Source organism: Osmerus eperlanus, chromosome 11 (genome assembly GCF_963692335.1).
Source record: "Osmerus eperlanus chromosome 11, fOsmEpe2.1, whole genome shotgun sequence".
Lineage (NCBI taxonomy): Eukaryota > Metazoa > Chordata > Actinopteri > Osmeriformes > Osmeridae > Osmerus > Osmerus eperlanus.
Genome location: NC_085028.1, coordinates 8,125,004 through 8,149,483, shown reverse-complemented (window position 1 = coordinate 8,149,483; position 24,480 = coordinate 8,125,004). Strand labels below are relative to the sequence as shown.

The 24,480-nt window shown below is 47.9% G+C and overlaps 1 protein-coding gene across 1 annotated transcript; it reads left to right on the top strand.

Moving 5' to 3' along the window:
• Positions 1 to 1,057: 1,057 nt before the first annotated feature.
• Positions 1,058 to 24,480, top strand: dpf1 (double PHD fingers 1). The gene is given in 12 exon segments (XM_062473666.1): positions 1,058 to 1,126; positions 1,128 to 1,171; positions 9,727 to 9,756; positions 10,701 to 10,861; positions 11,478 to 11,585; positions 11,719 to 11,846; positions 12,809 to 12,898; positions 13,541 to 13,622; positions 13,764 to 13,895; positions 23,453 to 23,572; positions 23,773 to 23,967; positions 24,261 to 24,480. Coding segments are annotated over 12 exon segments (1,230 nt in total). The 3' UTR covers positions 24,332 to 24,480.

Genomic DNA, 24,480 nt, shown 5'->3' with positions numbered 1-24,480 from the left:
ACACAAGATGTTTAGAGGACAAAACGTTTCCTATTTTACTGGAATATTACCACCTTACCTGCCTTGCACTGTCGTCACACAGCAAGAAGGTTCTGGGTTCGATTCCCGCTTGGCTCACCATTAGGTTCTCAAGTGGGATATCTCTGGAATCTGGAACAGATCTGGAATATCTGTGTGGAGTTTGCATGTTCTCCTCGTGGTCACAATATTTTTTCCCACAACAACCCCAATAAAAACATGTAGACCAAATCATTCTCCTGCCCATGTCCCTGGCCAGTCGTGAAGTGACTGTCACCCTGATGTGGCTGATCACTGCTCCTGGCTGGCCTCCGAGGATGGGCAACAGGATGGGAAAGTGCAGAGATACTTCTATGGTGGGCACTCCCTCAGGATGTGAGTGTTGTTGCTCCCTGCACAAGTGTGTGTGTTAGCAAGCCTTGGATCTGCAGGCACTGCATATGAAACTGAAAATTGTAATAGGGGAAGAGCAATTTATATCTATGTATATTTTGTGTTTGTGCAGTGCATACGTGTTGTGTGTCTGTGTGAGATGTTTGGTGTGTAGTCCATGTGTTTTTGTGTGTGAATAGTTTGGGGCGGGGGTTGCAGTTGTGTGTATCGTATAAGGATCACCTGAGCTAAACCATCCTGTACTTAGCCGTACTCCATCCAATATGTCTGTAGTGTACTGACAAGTACTCATTCCTAGGCATGAGCGTAGATAAGAGCAGTCCTGTCCAGCCTATACAATCTGCCTCACACGCCTCGCCCACTTCACATTTTCATGGGCTGAGAAACAATGCTTCAGAAAGAGGGGCATCAAGAGAGTGACAGCCCAGAAACCCAACCTTGACATTACTGTGGACATTTTGGCTTTACCCATACAAGTCCGAGGCGGGACTGTTATACATTTAGATCGCACTATACACTGGTAGTTGTAGTACAGTCAGAACTGGGCATGTTGAAAATCGACATGGGCAAAAACTACATTTCCCCAAACCTGTCAGAGACGGTTGCAGCTCCTATTGGTTGGCTGCTTCAGCCGCAGCCCCAGAGAATGAATGGAATTGAAATTGCTGGTATATTACATGTACAATACCGGGAGCTGCAGTGTTACATTGTATCATTACTATATCAAAATGGCCACAGCGGTACAGAACCCCTTGAAATCGTAAGTATATACAATTTATCGGAAACGTTTTTAACGAAACATCTCTGCATGCTGTCAGTCCATGTATAAGCAACCATATACATTTTCTGCATCGTTTTAGAAGTGTCTATACATCCGTGTGCGTTTGGCAAGCTATCTGGCAAGAGACGGTATAGCGGCACAAAGTTCTATTTGGAATCATTTTAGTGTTCTGCTTGGTCGCATTACTAGCCATCAATGCAGAGACATTATTGCAAACTGAAATATTTTCACCGAGGCAGAATTCGCATGTGTGTGATATGCTGGAATGTTGAACTACATTTTGGTGGACCGATGTCCCTTGTCAATAGACAGGATCACGGTCAACCGCCACCGCCACCGCGGATGCACGGGAAGGGGTTTCTCTATTTAACAGACATGCACCCGAATAGCTTTACATGGAGGAAGGTGTTTTTAGAGAGAGTTGTGCTTCATACCTGTGAGAGCAGGGTGCTTGAAACGCTAAACAGGTAGGCAAAACCGTACCGGCGCGGCCAATGTCGGACGATACATGATACCTATTTAACATCCTTTTTTGGTTCCCCGAGCCTCTGGGCAAAATGCCCTGGCATATAAACAGCCAGTAGCCTTTTCCACAAGACAAGCGAGCATCCTAGGCTTAGACCATTGCATATAATAATAATAATAATAATAATAATAATAATAATAATAATAACATATTCAAGCATATTGATATGGTCAACTTTTGTTAAGATATCTTTTGGGCCGTTGTCCCCGTGCAGGGACAATTGAACAGACCGGGCAACATTCCATCAAGTTTCCTGTCCGATTCCTTTGTGCAGATCAGATTTTGACACCAGACAATTTCAGCGCGCGGAATGCAAACGCCTGCCTGCACGGATGGGCTCGCAACCAAAAGGTGGCTGGCTGTAAGTCTGCTAGTTTGGCTAGGGTGCCATATAGAGACCTTCTCCGAAAGGGGTCTGTAACGCAAGCGTTTACGTGAAAGCATTTAGGAATCTGACATGGGAAATAATTTGCAGACTCGCAACAAAGACACTGGCACCCTGGATGCGGCTGGGCTATACCTGCACGAGATGTGTGATGTAGGCTAGACCGCTGCAGTCAATGCTGTCATCCAGAGATCCAGACTGGCGGACATTTCGTGCAACTCGTGAACGAATACGTGCCTATTTACGTGATGTTCACAGTCAGAGCAGCATTGCCGAGCTTGTTCACACCGATCTCATGCCGCCGGCGGACTAGGATGCTCCGCCACGAGACTGATGGTATTTCATCCTCGTTATTTTGCCAGACTGAGCTCAGGCATTTTTTAGAAGTTGATCAACGGTTGATCACAAATGTTGAACGAAACCGTTCCTCAATGAAATAAAAATATAGTTTGGGTTGGGGTTGCTATGTGGAGTGGTAATGATTAACCATGTCATGATAGTGTCTCTCAGTCTAATCGGTGTGTGAAAGGTTCACACGTGAGCATGACCCAGAGGTGGAGAGAGATGACTTCGTGACACCCATTTCCTCATTGCAGTATTGACTACTTCAATACACTAGTCAATTTATCTGTCGCTCTAAGATGCTAAGTTCTTAATCAAGCTACTTTATAATGAAAGAATAGCCAGACAGAAGTTAATTCAAGGGCCTACTGCTAACAGTATGCCATGCAATCATCCCCAGAAAGTCACCCGTTATTGAGGAGAACATTGGAGTGTGGAAGGGATGCTGGGAAGAGAGTGAAGCCAATGTCAGGGTGGGCTGTGTCAGAGTGGGGCTCATCATTCATTTGTGTCTGACTGCAAATCCACCTAGACGCTGCTGCAATCTGGACATTCCCTACACACAAACCTCACACAACCCTCCAACAAAATGTACACACAATTTACTACACAACCCCCCAAAACCCCACACAACCCCTAACAACATCCATCGTTTCTGGATTAGTCCTTGTTTAATCTCTCACTATTTTCTTTGCCTGACCCCATCTCTCCACTCTCATTTCGCTGTCTACCTTTCTCCAGTTCTCTCTCTCCTCCAATCATCTCCCCTGCTCTCTCTCTCTCTCTCTCTCTCTCTCTCTCTCTCTCTCTCTCTCTCTCTCTCTCTCCATCTCTCTCTCTCTCTCTCTCTCACTCCATCTCTCTCTCTCTCTCTCTCTCTCTCTCTCTCTTTCTCTCTCATCCAGTTATCTCTCTCTCTCTCTCTCTCTCTCTCATCCAGTTATCTCTCTCTCTCTCTCTCTCTCTCTCTCTCTCCATCTCTCTCTCTCTCACTCTCTCTCCCTGTCCTCCTTTCACCCCAGATCTTGATACTCTCTGTATCACTACTTCTGACTTACATCCTTATCCTTCTTTCTGTATCCATCCATTTCTCATCTCCATTCCACCTATTAATTTATTTCTCTCCATCCTCATCAAACATACCTCAGCCGTTGTCAGTCTTTGTCCTCATGGTCATATCTTTCTATCCTCTTTACTCTCCTTTCCTCCTACGCTGTCGCCCTAACGCTATATTCTGTCTCTCGATTGGAGGAAGATTATGACAGACTGTATGTTCGTATACAAAACTGCTGCTGTAGTCTACTGTGTGTCAGGATGCTACTACTGTAGTCTACTATGTTAGTATACTACTGTAGTCTACGGTGTTAGTATAGTCTACGGTGTTAGTATATTACTACTGTAGTCTACTATGTTAGTATACTACTGTAGTCTACGGTGTTAGTATATTACTAATGTAGTCTACTGTGTTAGTAAACTAGACGGCTGCTGTAGTCTACTGTGTGTTAGTATACTACTGTAGTCTATTGTGTGTCCGTAAACTACTCCTGTGGTCTACTGTGTTAGTATACTAGACTGCTGCTGTAGTCTTCTGTGTTAGTATACTACTACTACTACTACTGTAGTCTACTTTGTGTCAGTATGCTACTGCTGTAGTGTGTGTTAGTATACTATACTACTGTGAGTTAGAATACTATACTGCTGCTGTAGTCTGCAGTGGGACTGATTCTGCTGTGCTTGACTGATCTGGAGGAAATGAATTCCATCTAATAATTCAACGCTCCGCTCTCCTCCACTCAGCACTGTTCAAACAGGCCTGCATGACCACTGCCGAGTGCAATGAAGCCTGAGCATACACACTCTGGACACTCTCCCTCTCTCTCTCTCTCTCTCTCTCTCTCTCTCTCTCTCTCTCTCTCTCTCTCTCTCTCTCTCTCTCTCTCTCTCTCTCTCTCTCTCTCTCTCTCTCTCTCTCTCTCTCTCTCTCTCCCTCTCTCTCTCTCTCGCTCTCCCTCTCTCTCTATCTCTCACTCTCACCCCTTTACTCTCTTTCTCTCACTCTCTATGCCTGTGTCTATCTCTCTTTCTGATCTCTGTCCCATGTCTGATTTCTCTCTCTCTCGCCCTCTGATCTCTTTCTCCCCTTTCTCACCCCCCCTCCTCCTCCTGCTTTCTCACGCTCTTGTCATCTTTCTCTCACACTCTCTTCCCCAAATTATATTTTCTGTTTGTACAAAATCATGCTCAATTTTGTTCAATGTGAGGCCAAGTCTTTTCTGGGTTATCATTCCTTTATTCCAGATTCTCTCCAGATTCTCTCTCTTTGTCTTGATGGCAAGATGAGAGAGGGATAGAAAGAGAGAGAGGGGGGAGAAAGAGAGAGACACACAGATAAGTATTTTTAGCTCTATGACCTATTTCTCCAGTTCTACCTAACTGTCAGTCATTTTATAATCCTGAGGGAACCTATGGGATATCCATTCAGCCAGTTGATGGGAATTGTAGTTCAGTTCAGGATAATAATTGTAGTTCAACTCAGGACGAGAATCCATAGTGTTTGGAAGGAATCGCCAGAATGTAGAGGAATGGTGTAGAGTTTTGGAGATCCCTGTGCATGATTGGTGGTTTGAAGCCCTGTCTGTAATAAGTGCCTTTCCTAATGTAGCATAGGTGGTTTGAGGAGATATGTTCCCATGAGTGGTGTTGCCTCATAAGCGTTACAGCCAGACAGGGCTCATGCTTACACTTCAGTTCAGCAAGTTAATGCTGTCTTGTTGGAGACCCAGTTTCAGGTGGACTTAGTACACCCGGAGGGGCCTTAGCATATCACTTCCTGTTCCTCAACTGCCACTTCCGGTGTGGAGAGTTCTCCAGCTTTTGTCCTGGCTGGCTGGCTGATTAACTGCCTATAGCTGGCTGGCTGGCTTAGTGGCTGACTTCCTGCCTGGCTGACTTGACGGGGGTCTGGGGGCTATTCTCTAAGGCCATGATTACATAATCCTGGTATGTTGGGTAAATTTTATGATTAGTTGGTGGAGAAAGAGAAGAACATTAAAGAGGAGGAGGAGAAAGGAGAGGAGGAAGAAGAGTAGGGCCCCATAAATCCAGTCTGTGACAGCATGTGACAAGCCATTACTCTTTCCTTCCCTCCTTTTCTCCCCCACCAACTCTTTTCCTCTATTCTCTCACTCCTTCCCTACTTTGTTCAAGAAAACACTCATACTGTTCTTCGCCTGTTTGTCCTTTACTCTACCCTACTTCTATTCATTCTTTAACTCAGTTGAATCGATCCCTCCTTCTCACCCCTCCTTCCCTCCACCTCCTGATTCGTCCTCTTCTCCTCCTCCCTGTCTCCTGTATGTGCTGTGCTGTGCTCTCTCCTGTCTGCCCAGGCTAGGTGGTCCTGGTCACTTCACAACTACAGCATGGATCAGTGATAGAGGGCTTTAGGGCGAGACCAGGGTTAGGACTACAAACACACACACACACCCAGACATCACACTCATAGTAAATGTACAGTAAAGATCCCGGTGTGTAATAACAGCAGGGTGCAGAGGTAATAAATCTGACCTGGAGGAACAGAGCTCAGCAGCACTAGCTCACCCTGACGTAGAGCCTCAATGCACAGTATCTGCACACGCACACATCCTGGAGAGTCACGCCAAGAAACCCTCTGACAAACACTTCAGCACATACCTATACACACAGCACATACAGTAGCCTACACACATGCAGACTCACACACACACAAGTACTGTACACACAAACACACCGACACATGCTCTAGATTCACGCAAAGAAACCCACTGATACACAAAGATACACATTAAAATCCATAGTCACACACACACACACACACACTGCAGGAGCAGTGATCAGTGTCTGCCGGGTGTCTGTCTGTTGAGGCTGGTGTTAGCGTAGCGTCAGTGGCATCGTCGTCACGGTGACAGCAGCCTGATGTTCTCCAGCTGCTAGACTGGCAGATGCCGGCTGCCTCACACACATACACACACACGCTCTGCCGCCCACTCACTTTTGTCTGTCGCTCACTCCTTTATGGCACACTCACATACACGAGTCAAGTGTGTGTGTAGGCTGTGCATGTCTGAATACAGTTATTGATCATCCAACCTTAAGTGTGCTCATTAATGAGCTTGGGACTTTACACAGTCTCAAATATGCACCACGGATCGCTCCTCTCCTCTTAGTTCCTCTCCGCTCCTCCAGCAATCTTTATAGAGCAGAAGGAAGTCAGTCCCATATATAGAAGGAGAGAGGAAAAAGCAGATAAATCATTTCTCTGGGTACTGAGAAAGAGAGAGGAGAAGGGGGAGTGGGGTGAAAAGACATGGAGGGAGAGATGGAGGGAGGAGGAGGTAAGGGTTATATTGCATTGTGTAATCTGCTTTGCAGTAGGAGGGGGATGGGTGGGGGAGTGGAGGGGAGCAGTGGGGGAAATATAGTGATTGGTTGCTCACAAAGCTGACTGGACCAGGCCAAACCAGACCAGGCCAAACCAGACCAGGCCAGACCAGGCCAAACCAGACCAAGGAAGTAAGGCGTTGTATCTGGGATGTGATCCCAAGATGTGAGGTGTAATATCTTTGCTGTGATCCTAAAATGTGGTGCGTAATTTCGAGGATGTGAACACAACACAGGCCAGAGTCCAAGGATAGAGCAGACCAGGCTCTTATCAGTCTGAGCCACAGTAAGAGAGCTTTGACTGTCCAGATGGCAAGAACACACACAAACGCACACACACGCACACTCACGCACACTCACGCACACCATGTCACAAGGTGTTCAACATGCTGTGGACCCCCAGAGGGCTTCACACCTGTCCACACACCTGTCGATCGCCCTGTCCAGTCTATTGGTACAACCAAACGTTCAAACACACATGCACACACACACACACCACTTGGAAGATATGCCAGCCTTAGCATGTAGACCCCAGTTGTGTGAAATCATCTGGAAAAAATCCTGTTCATCATCAATGAGAAATCTTGAATGTCACATATTTCCCCTATTAAAAAGACATACTCGTTATTGGTGCCTAGTTCACGTCCTAATATTATTCTATGTGATTATTCACTGCCCCCCTGTGTCCTCCAGAGGGAGCCCTCTGTTTCTTGATCGTCGAAGGCTCTGATAATTGCAGCTAATTGGGGAACGTCCAATAATGGTTTCAGTTGTGGGCAATGTAGTTTAAATGATGATGTAACATTATGCTGGGTTAAAAATTGACCTGCTCTGGACTACACTTCCCAATCTTGTTATAACCCACTCTAGACACATGCACACACACACATGCATCCACATAGACACATACACACACTGAGAAAGTGGGTTACAAAGGGGAGTCTGAAGTGGGGGGTGGTGGTACCTTAGAGAGATAGATAGAGAGCTATACAGTATGCCTGCTTCTTGGTGCTGTGCTGTGTGTGTGTGTGTCTTTTAGTGTGTGTTTGAGGATATGTGTGTGTCTCGGGCTGGGGCTAGTTGTGTGTAAATGTGTGTGTGTGTTATCGTGTAAGTGTATGTTTGAGGCTGTGCCAGTAGCTATGTGCACCAGTGTGTGTTCTGCAGCGTGAGGGCCACATTGGGTGGTCGTGTAGGCATTGTGATGCAGAGATATGGCTCTAAGGTAGTTAAAAAAGCTCTGGATGCCCTAGACACGTACTTCTCCTGTATGTGTGTGTGCGTGAGTGTGTGTGGGTGTGTGCGCGAATGTGTGCTTTCTTGTCTGTCTCTATCTACACCCTAGTATGTCTGTACATTTACATTATAATACATTACATCTCCTCTGGTAAGGAAGTGTGTGTGGTTTAAGTATATCCTGCTATGTTGCCTTGTTGATCATACCAGACCAGACTGGGATGTACAAGGCCATACCAAGTCATGCCAGGTGAAAACTGGTCAGACCAGGATAAACCAGGCCTTTCCTTCCTGATCCTTTGTCAGTATATCTCTATGTCTGCCTGCCTGCCTGCCTGCCGTTTGTCTGTGTGTCTGTGTGTGTCTCTCTCTCTCTCTGTCTGTCTCTCTTTTGCCTGACTATTTGTGCTTCCCAACTAGCCAGCCAGCCAGCCAGGCATCCTCTTCAAACATAAACACATTCTTTCTCTCTCTCTCTTTAAGGCCACGCAGGCGTGCCAGCTTCATGTAATGAGATTGCAGGCAGAAGTACCAAATTGAAAGCAGCCATTTTCTACAGCTGTCAACTTATTATTGAGGGGCAGACTTATTCTGATAGCTTCTACAGCAGAGGGGGAGGGAGTGGGGGAGGGTTGATGCAGTGGGGGAGGGGCGGGATTGCAATTGGGGAGTGAGGAAGGGTATGGAGGGGAAGGCGTGACGCGGGGGGGGCGGGGGGGATTTGGTTGGGCGACACTGCAGGGTGGGGATGGAGAGAGGAAGTGAGAGAAAGAAGGAGGGAAAAAGAAAGAGGCAAAGAGGGAGGACCTCAAGGGCTATCTGCTTTACATTTGAAATGTTTTCTCCTCCTCTTATCCTCTCACCCCTCTTCTCACCCCTCCTTTTCTCACCCCTCCTCTTGTCTCACTTCTCTCATCTCACCCCTTCTCTCACCCCTGGTCTCCTCCTCACCTCCCTATTTTCCTCCCTCCCCCTTCTCTCCCCCTCCTTCTCCTCCTCTCCTCCCAGCCCACCTACTCTTCTTCTCACCCCTTCACCCCTTCACCTTTTAAAAGATAGATCTATATGGGCTTGTATTGCACATACACAATATACTGTATATGTGTGTGTGTCTGTCTGTGTGGATAATCAACTAAGTATGGACCCCTATTGGATAATCAATTAATAATGATTCTTATTCTGGATAATGAGCTAATGAAGTAATCACCAATCACAGTGTGAGTACTAGTCAAATCACAAATGGTTGTTTATGAGTGCTGTGTTGTTTCTGAGGTTTTGTCCTTGGAGCAAGATGAAGATAGAGGGTGCAATATTCTTTTATGTAGTATGTAGTATAGCAGGTGCTTACACAGTATGGGCTCAGTTGAAGGCAGCATAGCCAAAAAATCATGTTTGCTTGCATACTGGAAAATACAACCAGATGTAAAATGTCATCCTGTCCTTTTTGGCATTCTGTGATATAGACTCTGTATAGTATATATGTTTTGGTCTAACTTACTATATAGGTGGGCAGTGTGCTGTATGAGATGCAAAGATAACATCTATTTTGCTCTCTCTCCCTTCTCTCTGTCTCATCCCTCCTCATATTCTCTCTCTCCTCTTCCCTTTCTCTTTCTATGACTACAGGCAGTCTGGAGGAACAGTCATCAAGAACAGGTAAGGGTCAAACAGTGTGGGTGTGAATATACGTGAGCGTGCGTGAGTGAGTGTGTGTGTGTCTGTGAGTGAGTCTGTGACTGTGTCTGTGTGTGTGTCTGTGAGTGTGTGTGTCTGTGAGTGTGTGTGTCTGTGAGTGTGTCTGTGAGTGTGTGAGTGTGTGTGTCTGTGTGTGTGTCTGTGAGTGTGTCTGTGTGTGTGAGAGTTTGTGTGTCTGTGAGTGTGTGTGTGAGTGTGTCTGTGAGTGTGTGAGTGTGTCTGTGAGTGTGTGAGTGTGTCTGTGAGTGTGTCTGTGAGTGTGTGAGTGTGAGTGTGTCTGTGAGTGTGTGAGTGTGTGAGTGTGTGTGTGTCTGTGAGTGTGTGTGTGTGTGTGTGTCTGTGAGTGTGTGAGTGTGTCTGCGAGTGTGTGAGTGTGTGTGTGTGTCTGTGAGTGTGTGAGTGTGTCTGCGAGTGTGTGAGTGTGTGTGTGTCTGTGAGTGTGTGTGTGTCTGTGAGTGTGTGAGTGTGTGTGAGTGTGTCTGTGAGTGTGTGTGTGTGAGTGTGTCTGTGAGTGTGTGTGTGTGTCTGTGAGTGTGTGTGTGTGTGTCTGTGAGTGTGTGTGTGTGTGTCTGTGAGTGTGTGTGTGTGTGTGTCTGTGAGTGTGTGTGTGTGAGTGTGTCTGTGAGTGTGTGTGTGTGTGTGTGAGTGTGTGTGTGTGTGTCTGTGTGTGTGTGTGTCTGTGAGTGTGTGAGTGTGTGTGTGTGTGAGTGTGTGAGTGTGTGTGTGTGTGTGTGTCTGTGAGCTCTCTTCTCAGGCTCCTCTCAGGGCTCCTCCCTTCTTGTCACTTCTACCTCACTGTTGCACCTTGATACATGTTTGCGCCCAACGTGCACCTGTTGGTCTTCTTTACACCCCTGTTTACCCCTCCTACCACTCCCCTGCCTCCCTCCCTCCCTGCCTCCCAGCCTGGGTGAGGAGTTCTATAGAGAGGCCATAGAACACTGCCGCAGCTACAACGCCAGGCTCTGTGCTGAGCGCTCCATGCGCCTGCCCTTCCTCGACTCCCAGACCGGTGTGGCCCAGAGCAACTGCTACATCTGGATGGAGAAGAACCACCGGGGACCAGGTCTGGAGGGTGTGTGTGTGTGTTTGGGTGGGAGTCTGTATAGCATTTTGTTCTCACTGTAACTCAGGTCTGTCTACTGTGAGAGACTTCCCCTTGTTATACTTTCCCCCCTCTATTTCTCTTTTCTCTTATTTCTCTCTCTCTGCCTCATTCCTGTCTCTTTTATTTTCTCCCCATTCTGTCTCTCCCTTGTGCTTTTTCTCTCTCTTTCCCTTGCTCTCTCTCTCTCTTTCTGTTTCTCTCTGTGTGTTTTTGGCAGCCTCTCAGAAACCCCTGCCTGCAGCAATGATACACTTCCTCTGGTACTTCACTGTCTCCTCTCTACCCCTCCGAGAGGCTGTGTGTGTATTTGTGTGTTACTATGTGTGTGTGTGTACAATAAGTCTGTGTTTGGGTAGTTGAGTTTGTGTGTGTACAGTCTGATAGTGGGTCGAAACAGGCAAATAAAGTTAACACTGCCTAGAATCCTGTCTGGTTTAAGTATTTCTTCCGGCTGTAATACTCATAAAATGTTCATAAACTGTGGTTACACCTCTGTGTGTTTGTCTTTTTGTACGTGTGTGTATCGGTGCGTGCATGTGTGTGTGGTGTGTGTGTATATCTGTGTGTCTCTCAGGGATGGCTCCAGGTCAGCTGTACACGTACCCCGCTCGCTGCTGGCGCAAGAAGAGGAGACTCAACATACTGGAGGACCCGCGACTCGGACCAATAGAGTTCAAGATCGGTGAGAGACACAAGTGATGTATGGGGAAGAAGGAAGAACATGTAAGACTCTTTGTTAATGGTGTGTCTGCCTATGTGTGTGTGTGTGTGTATGTGTGTGTTCGGTGTGTTTGTGTGTGTCTGTGTGTACCCAGATTACGAGGCGTCCCTGAAGAAGGAAGGGGGGATCCCAGAGGGTCCAGTGTTGGAGTCTATCCTCAGTGGAGAGACACTCGACAAGAAGGTCGAGACCAAGGAGGAGGAGCCTATGAGCGAGTGTCAGGTGAGTGTTTCCCTCACACACACCTGTCTGCTCAGCTCTGCTCTGCACTGCTGCCCTCCGTCCCTCCGTCCCTCCGTCCCTCCGTCCCTCCGTCCCTCCCTCCCTCCCTCCCTCCCTCCCTATGGAGTCTGTATCAGTGTCTAACGTTGGCACAAACACGGGCCCCTGCAGTGATAACAGGCCCCACTCTGGTCCAGCCACCTTCCTCAAAGAATGTGTTTTTGTATACATGTGGTGCATGTGTATGTGCAGTGTGTGAGTGTGTACGTGTGGTGTGAGTGTGTTGTTTATGTTTGAGCAGGTGACATTGCCTTGAGGTTGTGTGTATTACTTACCGTGTGTTTGTGTGTGAAACATTCTGCCTGCCGTCTGCCTGCGTTCCTCTTCTGGATGAGTTGCTGCCCCCCCCCCCCCCCCCCCCCACCTGCTCCCGTCCAGGCAGCATTCCCTCTGGTAGACAATTAGCCAATTAGCACTCCAGCTAATAGCGCGCACAGCAGGCCTGTGGTTCCTCTGGGAGTAGGCCTCTGATCCTGGGCCTCGCCTGGCTCCCTCTCCCAGCAGGAAGCTCACTGAGCTGAGCTTTGTGTCCTCCCCTGCAACAGCTCTTCTCCATATGGTCCCCGGCATAGCCACTTGTTGTCATCTGCTTTGTCTATGAAGCAGACCGTTATGAAGCAGTGTGTGTGAGTGTGTGTGTGCAGCTTGCATGCAGAGTCAGAGGAGACCTTTCTGGAGGAAGTACTTAACCCTGTAGCCACTGACTATCCTTCTCCTAGCAACGCTTCGTAACCCTGGTCATGGGTGGACCAGCTCCACTGGGGTGCATCTCAACAAGCTGGTGTTACCTCTGCTGGTATCTCTACAGACTACACAGTGTTTATGCTGTTTGTGTGTGGCTGAGCTGGTCTCCCTTCTATAGCGTGGTGTGTTCTGACTGGTCTCTCTCCGGACTCTCACAGAAGCTTCTGGTAGGAGACTTCCCCCATGAGTTGGAGGTGGAGGAGATGGAGGAGGACGTTCCCAAACGCAAGAACCGCACCAAAGGAAGGGTACGCTTTACAACCCACTGAGAACATCAGTAAATGGAGTAGAGGAAAGCCTTGTGTCAGAAATACAGTCAGACCTTGTCTTGACAAGCCGTACAGTGACTGGACCTTGTTGAAAACAGTGTTACGGAGTACAAGCATACTGTTTGAGACACACACACACACACAGATAATACACACTATGTGTGTGGGAGTTACACGCACGCACTTACAGATTATACCCACGATACGCAAAACATGTAGAAACACAGTTGTAGGGATCTTTAACAGCTTTTAATAAGCTAAGAGAGGTTTCATGTAGGCGTAAGGTGTTAGTTAGCTTGTGTGTGTCTCTGTGTGTGGTGTGTGTGTGCTAGGTTCGTTAATTGGGGCAGAAGCCTCCTGCTTGGTGTCATCAGCCCCCTCCTGAAGGAGATGAATGTTCAGGAGGGGAGGAGGGCTGTTACCGGAACACATGACTGTAGGGCAGAGAGAGAATGAGAGAGAGAATGAGAGTGAAAGAGAGAGCAGAGGGAGAAAGAGAGAGGGAGAAAGTAAGGGTGAGAAGGTGAAAAGCTATGCTTACACTGAGAGTACGCTCATGATAGAGACTGCAAAAGTGTGTGTGTAAATCATTTTTACCAGTGTGTATGTGTGTGTGTGTAGCAGGCCTGTGGAGTAGGGGGCATGAGGAAGAGAAATGAGCCCTCCTCTCTTGAAGACAGAGACAAACCATACGTCTGTGACAGTGAGTACATCACTCTTTCTCTCTCTCTCATTCCCCAAGATCTGTCTCCTCTCTCTCATTCCTTCTTATCTCTCTCATTCCTCTCTAAGTCCTCTATCTTTTCTCTCTCTCTCTCTTAACAACTACTGTGTGTGTGTCCAGTTTGTGGGAAGCGCTATAAGAACCGTCCAGGTCTCAGCTACCACTACACTCACACCCACCTGGCAGACGAGGAGGGGGAGGAGGACTCTGAACGCCACACCCTGCCCTTCCAACGCAAGAACAACCACAAGCGTGAGGCTCCCAGTACACACGCTCATGCTGTCTCTCTCTCTCTCTCTCTCTCTCTCTCTCTCTCTCTCTCTCTCTCTCTCTCTCTCTCTCTCTCTCTCTCTCTCTCTCTCTCTCTCTCTCTCTCTCTCTCTCTCTATGTCTCTCTCTCTATATGTCTCTCTCTCTCTGTGTTTCTCTCTTTCTCTCTCTCTCTCTCTCTCTCTCTCTCTCTCTCTCTCTCTCTCTCTCTCTCTCTGTCTCTCTCTCTGTCTCTCACACAAACTCTTATTAACACTCTTTTCATGTGCTCCTCAGTTTCAGGCCTATTATTCACTGTGTGTGTATGTGTGCTATATGTGTTAGGTAAAGCTTTACATTGAGGGGTGGGGGTCAGGAGTTAGGGATGGGTTTAGGATTAGGGTTCAGATTCCGGTTCCGGTTCAGGTTCAGGTTAGGATTTGGGGTTCAGATTATTTTTAGGGGTTGGGGAAAAGGTGTGTGTGTATGTCAATCTGTCTGTCTGTAAAACTGCAGCAGTTCTTTTCAGGGTAGGGAGGAGAAAGAGAAGGCGGTTTGATGTCTGCACGGGCACACACACATTAGCACACTAGCATGTACACACACACACATATGCAAACACACACATGCACACACACATACACACTACAAGCAACAAAATGCAATCTTCTCTGCAGAAATGAAAAAGGAAAGCTGACATCCTTTTTGGTTTTCCCGAGTTAGAGTGTTTGCATATGTGTATATGGGTTAGAGATGGGGGGGGTATTCTTTATGGCTTTCTCAATCTGCTAAGTGTCACGCCCCCCCACCCCCCTCCCCCATATATATCCCCATATGTAATGATATTAATATGTCTCCCATAATGAAACCGGTATCATGAATAATTCATGCTACATTCTGCCCCCAAAACCAAGTCTAGACGACCAGGACTTCTTTTCTCTCTCCATCTCTCCATCTCTCTCTCTCTCACACACTAGCCTAGGACTCAGACCAGAAAACAGGTGTGAAACCTGCAGTCATCCTCCCTTCACCTCTCCCTCTGACCAACTCTCCTTTCTCGCCCTCTCCATGTCTACTTCTTCAGACCACCTCTCCTCTCTCTCTTTTCCATCAGTTTGATAAATGACAGATTATTTCACTAGGAGATGAGTTTCTCTTTTCACCCCTCCATTCTCTGACTTTCTCTCCCTCTCTCTCTCTCTTTCCCTCCATCTCGCTCTCATTTCTTGTTAACTCTCGCCCCCTCTAGCCTTCTCTCTCTCCTTCTCTTCACTCTTTAAATCTCTCATTCTTCCCCATTCATTTTCTCACTCCTTATCGTCAGTTAATCCAGATATTTTTCTCTCTTCTAGACTCTCCATCTCCATGTCTTTCTGCCTGACTCTCCTCCTCTCTTGTTTTGTCTTATGATTTATCTGTTTTTTTTCTCATATATATTTTTATTTTATTTATATATTTCCCCCTTTAAGATTTCATTTTATTTCCTTGGCTGGAGAGGAGCCCATGGTTGAAATGAACCATGGCATTAAAATTCATGACTGCGCTTGACTTTTTCTATGTAGTGGGAGGCATGGGGGAGGAGGAGGAGAGGGAGGAGGAGGGGGGAAGGTTTTTGGGCATTGATGTGCTGGGGGAGGGGGGAGGAGGGGGGGGTAGGAGAGAACGAGAAGGGGGTGTTTGCTTTGGAGGCTGGGCCTGTGGTGAGCACCTGAAAATTGGTTTTGTGGAGCAGAGAGACGGGGGCCAGGCGGGTGGGGGGGGTGAAGAGGAGGAGGGGGAGGGGAGTTGCACTCGTTAAGTCCTTCCCAAACCTGAACTGAGATTCAGGAGGTCCTTTATCTGGACGGACAGACCGAGCTGGAAAGGAGGGGGGGTTGGGGGGTGAATTTGTGTGTGGGTGTGTGTGTGTATGTGTGTGTATGGGTGTATGTGTGTATGTGTGCCTCTTTGTATGCGCATGCATGTGAGGGGTGTATATGAGTGCCTATGCTGGCATGTGTGTGGGTGTGTGTGTGTGCAGCCGTGTCAATGTGTGCGTGTTTATGTGTGTGTGCGCGATGTAATTTAGCCCTTTGAAGGTCACCGTCCCTTTGTTGTCGTGTTTTTCCATTCTTGCAGAGTTCCACAAAATGGCTTCTCTCCTGCACACCGAGCGAGCATGAATGATTGTGATCAACACACTAAGAGATAATTCACACCTAAAATGGCCTCTCTCTCTCTCTCTCTCTCTCTCTCTCTCTCTCTCTCTCTCTCTCTCTCTCTCTCTCTCTCTCTCTCTCTCTGTTCTCCCTGACAGTGGAGTCAGAACTGTGTGGAGTGATGGGGGCGTTCAGGTGGAGCTGCCGTAGCTCATCACGTGTGGGTGTGTGTGAGTGTGTGTGTGTGTGTGCGTGTGTGGGTGTGTATGTGTGTGTGGGTGCTTGATCTAGCGAAGGCGTTTTAACAGACACAATGTCAACTGTAGGATCACGTGATCATGGCGCTGCTATTCACTTATCAACACACTGATGCTCAACTCCAAGAGTCCTCTCCTCCTCTTCCCTTTCCCATTTGTGGCTCTTTTCTTTCTCCTCTCTGCCTCCTCTTCTCCTCCTCTTCTCCTCCTCTTCTCCTCCTCTCTTTCTCCTGTCTTACTAAACTTTCCCTGTGCTGGTGCCTGTGCCTGTGTGAGTACCGGCAGACTAGCCTCCTGCCAATGTTGCTGTGCGGAAACAAAGCAGGAAGAGAACCGGCTGTTGCCTAGCAATCCGGTTGCTATAGTGACCGGCAAGGCTCCCTCCTAAAGAGTATGTTGTTATGTACATAATATAGGGAGGAGGGGGGTGGAGGAGGAGGGGAGTGGAGGGGGAGGGAGGGAGGGGAAGGGGAGATCGGAAGAGAAGGAGGGGGAGAGGGAGGGAAGGGAGAGGGGATTGTGTAGGAAGGGAGGGAGGGAGAGAAGACAGGGGAGGGGGAGAGAGAGGAGAGGGATAGATGGAGGAATGAAGGAGGAATCTGGGAAGAGAAAAGAAATAGAGGAAGGAATGAAAGTTTGGTGCGGTTGAAAAGGTGCGGTGGGGGAGCAGCTTATTCAAGAGCTCAGAGAGAGGAGAGACAGCAAGGAGAGAGAACACTAGAGAGATGCAGAAAAAGAGGGGCTATGGCTTATACAGAGAGAGAGAGAGAGAGAGAGAGAGAGAGAGACATACAGGAAGCAGGAACAGACAGAGAGAGAGAACAATATTGATGATGTATGCTACTTATACCCAATAGACAGAGGGAAAGAGAGAGAAAGAGAGAAAGAGAGACAAGGGTAATATGGGATTCTGCTTAATTTGGTATTCTGTGTTAGGAAAGGCTGGCTGGCTGAAAATTGAAACCTCACAGTGATTTGGCCTTCTTAGGATATCTGCTCCACCCCTCCATCCCTTTAGCGCTCCATCCCTCAAACAGTCTATCCCTCCCTCCTGCCCCTCCATCCCTCCATCTCTTCACTCTGCCACACCTCACTCCCTCCTGCCCCTCCATCCCTCCATCTCTTCACTCTGCCACACCTCACTCCCTCCTGCCCCTCCATCCCTCCATCTCTTCACTCTGCCACACCTCACTCCCTCCTGCCCTCCATCCCTCCATCTCTTCACTCTGCCACACCTCACTCCCTCCACCCCTCCATCCCTCCACACCCTATCAGAGCAGACAGGACCAGATGATCAGACCAAAGGGTGTAACCACTAGCACATGCACACATCACACACACATTGAAGTTGTATGAAACACATCTAACACACACGCACATATACACGCACACACGTTTTGTATGAAACTCTCCTGCTTGCCAAAAATATACCACCACTTTATCTGCCTTAATTACACATCTCATGTTGGCACAAGGTTTGTGTGTGTGTGAGATGTATCTTGATTGGTGTGTGTTTGATTTTTTTTTTGATTTGTTTATATGCAGTGTGTTTCGGCAATGTACGTGTGTGCATACCGCAGAGATGCACTCTGTGTGTGTGTGTGTGTGTGTGTGTGTGCAGGTCAGTGTGATTTCACTGCAGCCATAGATCAAGTTTTATTATGCACCAAAATCTCTGCCGTCCTCCTGTATGCAATGTCATCCTGTCTGCTTCCCACAATGCAGTGGGCCTTACGCAACCTGCTGACTGGACAGGGAGAGATGCGAGCATGTTATTGCTTTGCTTCTTGTGAGTTTATGTGTGTGTATTTAAGAGAGCGTTTGTGTGCTTGTTTGTGTATGTCTCTGTGTGTGTCTGTGTGTGTCTGTGTGGGAGGGAGGGAGAGAGAGAGAGAGAGAGAGAGAGGAATAGGGAGAGGAGGGGGGGTGCAGGTATTTGTGTGACAATAGACGGATTGCTGAGAAATATTTCCAATTTCCTCCTGGATGAAAAAAAGACCTGAATGGATAAAAGACAAAGGGAGAAAAATAGAGAGAAAGAAACCAAGGGATGAGAGTTCAAAAGAGGCTCAAAGGAGTGCCAAGAGAACAGGCAGAATATAAGAATGAAAGATTTGAATGACAGAGAAGAAGATGGCCGAAGAAGAGTGAAGAGAGCAAAAAAGAAATGAGAGGGACGAGTGAGAGACTGAGAGAGAGAGACTGAGAGAGAGACTGAGAGAGAGAGACTGAGAGAGAGACAGAGAGAGAGACTGAGAGAGAGAGACTGAGAGAGAGACTGAGAGAGAGACTGAGAGAGAGAGAGACAGAGTAGAAACAAAGAGAAAAAGAGAGACAATGTGGAGAGAAACAATAGAGAGAGAAAGAGGCAGAGAGTGAGAAACTAAATAGAAAAAGAAAGACAATGGAGAGACAGAGACAGACAGAGACACAAAATAGAGAGAGAGGGAGAGAGAGACAATAAAGAAATAGAGAGAGAGGGAAACAAAGAGATAATCGAAAGACTGAGAGGGACAATGGAGAGATGGAGAACGACAGAGACGAAGAGAGAAAGACAATAGAGAGAGACAAGGACAGACAGACAGAGAGAGAGTTTTTCGTGAGATATCCGAGCTTATCTGTGATTGACAGCTTTTGTCTCTCTTCCTCCTTGTCTACATACAACTAGAACATTCTTTATTTTCTCTGCTTCCATCTTTTGGTGGTGGTGTGTGTGTGTGTTACTGAGAATATAATAGCTCAGTGGTACTGTAGTTGTGTGTGTTTCTAAGAGATGTAAGATGGGTGTGTGTTTACGGCACAGTAAGGGAGAAGATCCTGTATGTGTGTCAGTGTGATGTCTCTGTGATGTATGTGTGGTGTGAGTTTGTGTGTGGTTGTATGAAGGTTGGGTGAGAGGAGGATTGGGGGCAGAGGGACTCTCATTCGTCACGTTATAGAGAAGGGGGGCTGGAACAATCCTGCAAAAGTTATTATGCACAGATAGCCTTGCTATAAATCTTATATTCTCCCTGTTCATTATCTGTGGGTGTGAGTGTATATCATCTGTGTGTGTTTTAAGTGTGTGTGTGTGCATGTGTGTGTGTCTCACTGTGTGTGTGCGTGTGTGTTGCTCCTGAGACGCTCCCCTCATTAAGCAGCAAGGCGACAGTAGTGCGGAGTGTGTGTTTTCACACTCTGCTGCTCCAACACAACAGCAGCCTCTTCTTCACTTCCCTCTCTCCCCTTTGTTCTGCACTTCCTCCCTCCTCTTCCTCTTCCTCCTCACCTTCATCCTACTCCCACGTTTTCACTTCCCTTTCTCGCTACCCTTCATCCCTCCTCTTCCTCCTCGCCCTCGCCCTCCTCAGCTCCTCCTTCTCTTTTGACCCCCCCACTCCTCTCCCTTCCGTGCTCCTCCTCTTCCTCCTCTTCCTCCTCTTCTCTCTGCTCTGCTACCCCTCCTTTGCCCTGGCCGGCGTTGTGTCCTCCTGCCGCAGTGTGTGTTGCACAGAGAGGGAGCTTTCTGTGCGGGTAGGAGAGGGACAGACAGGAGGTCCACGAGTGTGTCGTTTTGGGTTAAGGTTTGGGTGAGGGACTTCCGCGGTCTGAGTTAAGGAGGGGAGGAAGGTTGGTTAAGGTTTGGGTTAAAGAGGTGAGGAGAATGCAGGTGAGGAGAGAGAGGGCTGAGAAATGTGGAAGGTAAGGAGAGGGAGTCAGCTCCCAGTGGGGTTGAGCCATTTTAGGAGAAGCATACTAGCTGAGCATGAGAGAAGTCAATGAAAAGAAAGCGAGAGAGAGAAAGAGATAGAGAAAACACAAGCCATGTGAAAAGGACAAAGACAAGCCAGGCAACAGGTACATTGTGGGTAATTCCATGAAAAGTTCTAATTCAATAAGATTGTGGTTGGCTTAGTGACCAGCCAGGGAGGAGTAGATTGTGGAGACAGAGAGAGGAGAGGAGGATGGTAGGGTGAGGAGAGAAAATAGGGAGATTAGGAGGAAGACAGTGGAGGAAGGAAGGAGGAGGAAAGAGAGAAGTAAGAGAAGGGGTACAACAGAAAGACAGCAAAACGGGAAATAGGTTTGTTTTTGAGAGACGAGGAGAAAAGAAAGGAGAAGGAGGAAAGACACCCAAAAGGATCGAGGTGAGAGAAAGGAATAGAAAAAGAAGAAGAACAATATGGGAGAAAGAGAATAGCAGAAAAGAGAAGTGTGGGGGGGTAGTTATACATACATACAGTTCTATATATTTACATATATATATTGGAGAGAGAGAGAGAGAGAGAGAGAGAGAGAGAGAGGGGGGGGGGGGGAGAGAGAGAGGGGGAGAGAGAAAGGGTGTGGGAATGGGAGAGAGAGAAAGAGAGAAAGTGAAGGAGGGAGGAGGGGTGTTTGCAGCCTTCTGTGCGTATTCCCACTGGGCTCTCACACACACTTGGAGGCTGTGAAGTGTGCTGTTCTGCTCTGCCTGTTACTGACTGCTCTGGCTGCCTACTCACCATAATTGGAGACTTGGTGGAGGGAAGGTGAGCTGGAGCTGGATAGAGGGAAAAAGAGGAGTGGAAAAAGGGAGTGAAGGGAGAGGGAAGGAGAGGGAGTGGAAGACATTAAGACTTCTCTCTCTCTTTCTCTCTCTTTCTTTGTGCCCATCTGCCAGCATGTCTGTTTGTTGGTTTAAATCATCTGTCAATATTTCAGTTTCTCTTTCTGGATCTCATTCAACCCATGTCTCTCTCTCTCTCTCTCTCTCTCTCTCTCTCTCTCTCTCTCTCTCTCTCTCTCTCTCTCTCTTCTCTGTATCTATCTCTTTGTGTATATATCTCTCTTTCTCCGTTCTTTCCTCCCACTCCCTTCTCACCTATTCTCTTCTCCTCACCATCCATTTTTTCTTGCATCCCCCATTTCGCCTCCACCCTCCTTCCTCCCCCTCTCCCTCCTGTCGACCTCTCCTTCCTCTTCCTCCTCCTGCCCTTCTGCCCTCCTGCTCCCCCCCCTTCTCCTTTTCTCCCGCCCTCTCTCAGTGATAGACTGTCTGTGGTTAATAGCCAGACCTCAAACATGGCCGCAGGCGTTTAATCATTGATGGTTTTCTTTTCTGAGCGGGCAGGCCAGCGGGCAGCCCTTCACACAAACATGTCAGGACCCGCTGACTCACTCTATGTGGCCTTTCAGCCTCACGGGCTGTAGGTTGGTAGAGCGTGTGTGTGTGTGTATGTTTACATTTATACTGTATATCTGTGTGTGTGTGTCTTTAAGGCACAGTCAGACAAAGAGGCTGTATAATAGCTAACTGTAATATATAGTACATGTAGATTTAGGTATATATATATAAAGAGAGAGAGAAAGAGAGAGATAGAGAGAGAGAGAGAGAGAGAGAGAGAGAGAGAGAGAGAGAGAGAGAGACAGAGAGAGAAAGAAAGAAAGAGAGATAGAGATATAGATACAGAGTGATAGCGTTAGTAGACACAGCTGTAATAGTACTGGTATTCAGTCCAGTTACTCCTGGTGGAGTTATGTAGAAGAGCTTCTCATTAAAGCTGCAGTTCAGCTGTGGCGTGTGGAGCTGTTGGTTGGTACATTGGACAGCTCCTCTCTCTCTCTCTCTCTCTCTCTCTATCACTCTCGCTCATAGACAGAGACCGTTGCCCCTCCAGCACACACACACATACATACACACATTCAAATACACTCTTTTCCCTTTCTCTCTCTCTCTCTCTCTCTCTCTCCCTCTCTCTCTAACTCTCGCTCCTCTCATCCTGATCAGAGAGTTTTTTCATTTCTCTGGGGATTATAGACCATCCCTGTGGAATAGAAAACCCAATCTCTTCTTCCCTCTCCTCCCCCTCCCCAACCCCCTACACTCCCTCTCCACCCCTCCTTACAACCTCCTCCTCCCCCTTTCCACCCCTCACCCTCACCCCCACCCCCCTTTCCACCCCTCCCCCACTCTGCCAGAATCCACCCTGGGCTGGATTAATGACCTCGCTGGAGAGAGAGAGAAAGAAGGCAAGATAGAGAGAGTGAGAGAGAGAGAGAGAGATAGAGAGAATGAGGTTGGGAGGAAGGTTTGAAGACAGAGAAAAAGAGAGACAGACATATAGACGAAGAAAGGTTGGATGGAGGGAGAGCGAGCAGAGGAAAGGGGAGATTAGGAGGGAGGAAAAGGAGAGGCCTGTTTTTCACAATCACATTGACTACTCCACCATGCACACTGCAACTGTGCAGCCCCTGCATTGCTGGGTGTGGGTGTGTGTGTCTGGGTGTGTGTGAGAGTGTGTGTCTGTGTGTTTTCTTTGTCTGCACTGGCTGGTGAGTCATACTGAAGTTCCTGTCCATTTCGTTATATCTTAAAGAATAGGACAAACACATACACACCAACACACACTAATACACAAACACATGAGCACACACATACACACACACACACACACACACACACACAAATAGCCTGTCCTGGTTACGTGATCAAAGGCATTAAAGGTATTATGCAATCTACTGCAGTAAGACAGCTAGTATGCAGAGGCACACACAGACAGATAGACATACTGTATGTACAGGCAGGAAGACAGACAGATAGACAGGCTGTCAGACAGACAGTCACTTTGCGCTCAGCTCCCCTGCCCCAGCATCCCACCATCCTCTGATCCTCTGACAATATCTAACATGCCTCAGGGACGTCCCAGTGCAGACTTCCAAGCCTTCCTCTCCCATCTCCCGCTTGTAGAAGCAGGCGAGTCCCAGGCTTCAGTGGGCCTGCTTCTTTACCAAAGCAAATCACGACTGGAGGGGGAGTAGTACCCCGCTAGGATGGACCTTCACAAAACATACTGCATCACATACTGAATGCTTCTTTCTCTATCCCTTTGTCTAACCTTGTTTCTCCCTCCCTCCCTCTCTCTCTCTCTCTCTCTCTCTCTCTCTCTCTCTCTCTCTCTCTCTTCTCTCTCTCTCTCTCTCTCTCTCTCTCTCTCTCTCTCTCTCTCTCTCTCTCTCTCTCTCTCTCTCTCTCTCTCGCTGGCTAGTTTATGAACCTGTTGATCTATATCATCCAGATTCCATGGAGTTCTTCAAAATGTCAAAATATTTTTGCTTCCATTTTCTCTCCCTCCACCACTCTTCTGATACATCTCTCTCCACCTCTCTACCTCCACCTCTCCCTCAAACTCTCCCTCCCTCTCCTCAGCTAAGAAAGCAGCAGATGGTTCGGTCATTCCTAATGGCTACTGTGACTTCTGTCTGGGCGGCTCCAAGAAGACTGGCTGTCCCGAGGACCTCATCTCCTGCGCTGACTGTGGTCGCTCAGGTAGGACTCATCCACGGGTTAGCTCAGGTACTGATACAGGACTGGGCTAGCCCAGGTAGCACCCTAGGATACAGGACGGGGCTAGCCTCATCACACCCAATATTGGGTGATGGACGAATACTAGTTCAGTTGATCATGATGATGATAATGAGAAGGGTGGAGGATAAAAAATGTCCATGTGTGTGTGTGCCCCACCCCAGGTCACCCGTCCTGTCTCCAGTTCACGGTGAACATGACGGCGGCAGTCCGTACCTACCGCTGGCAGTGTATCGAGTGCAAATCCTGCAGCCTGTGTGGTACCTCGGAGAACGACGACCAGCTGCTGTTCTGTGACGACTGTGACCGAGGATACCACATGTACTGCCTCAGTCCCCCCATGGCTGAACCCCCGGAGGGTAGGTCGCCCTGTGTGTGTGTTTGTGTAAGAGAGTGTATGTTTGTATTAGGATGTGTGGGTGTGTGGGCATGATAGTGGGGATTATAAACTAGCTTCCATTCTCAATCTCACCCCATTCCTGTCCTGTGGTTTATTGCAATTTAGAGTTTAATTTACAGTTGTTTAATTCAGTCTCTCTGGAAGGAGGATTACAGAGAGACCAGCTTTCTAATGACAAGCTGTAGACTCAAAGCTGTTAAAGTGACAGGTCACCAAGATACAGCTGTTGATGTGTGTGTGTGTGTGTTCTAGGGAGCTGGAGTTGCCACCTGTGTCTGAGACAGCTGAAGGAGAAGGCTTCAGCCTACATCACCCTCACCTAATGTACCCCCCCCCATGTAAAGCCCCCACCAGTCCCAAACCTACGTCACTGCCCCCCCCCCCCAGTCGTCTTTTATTACCCTGTTTCCATGGGAACTGGAGTCCCCTCCCAAACTTCTCGTTGGATTGTCCATATCGGAGGAGCACGTCA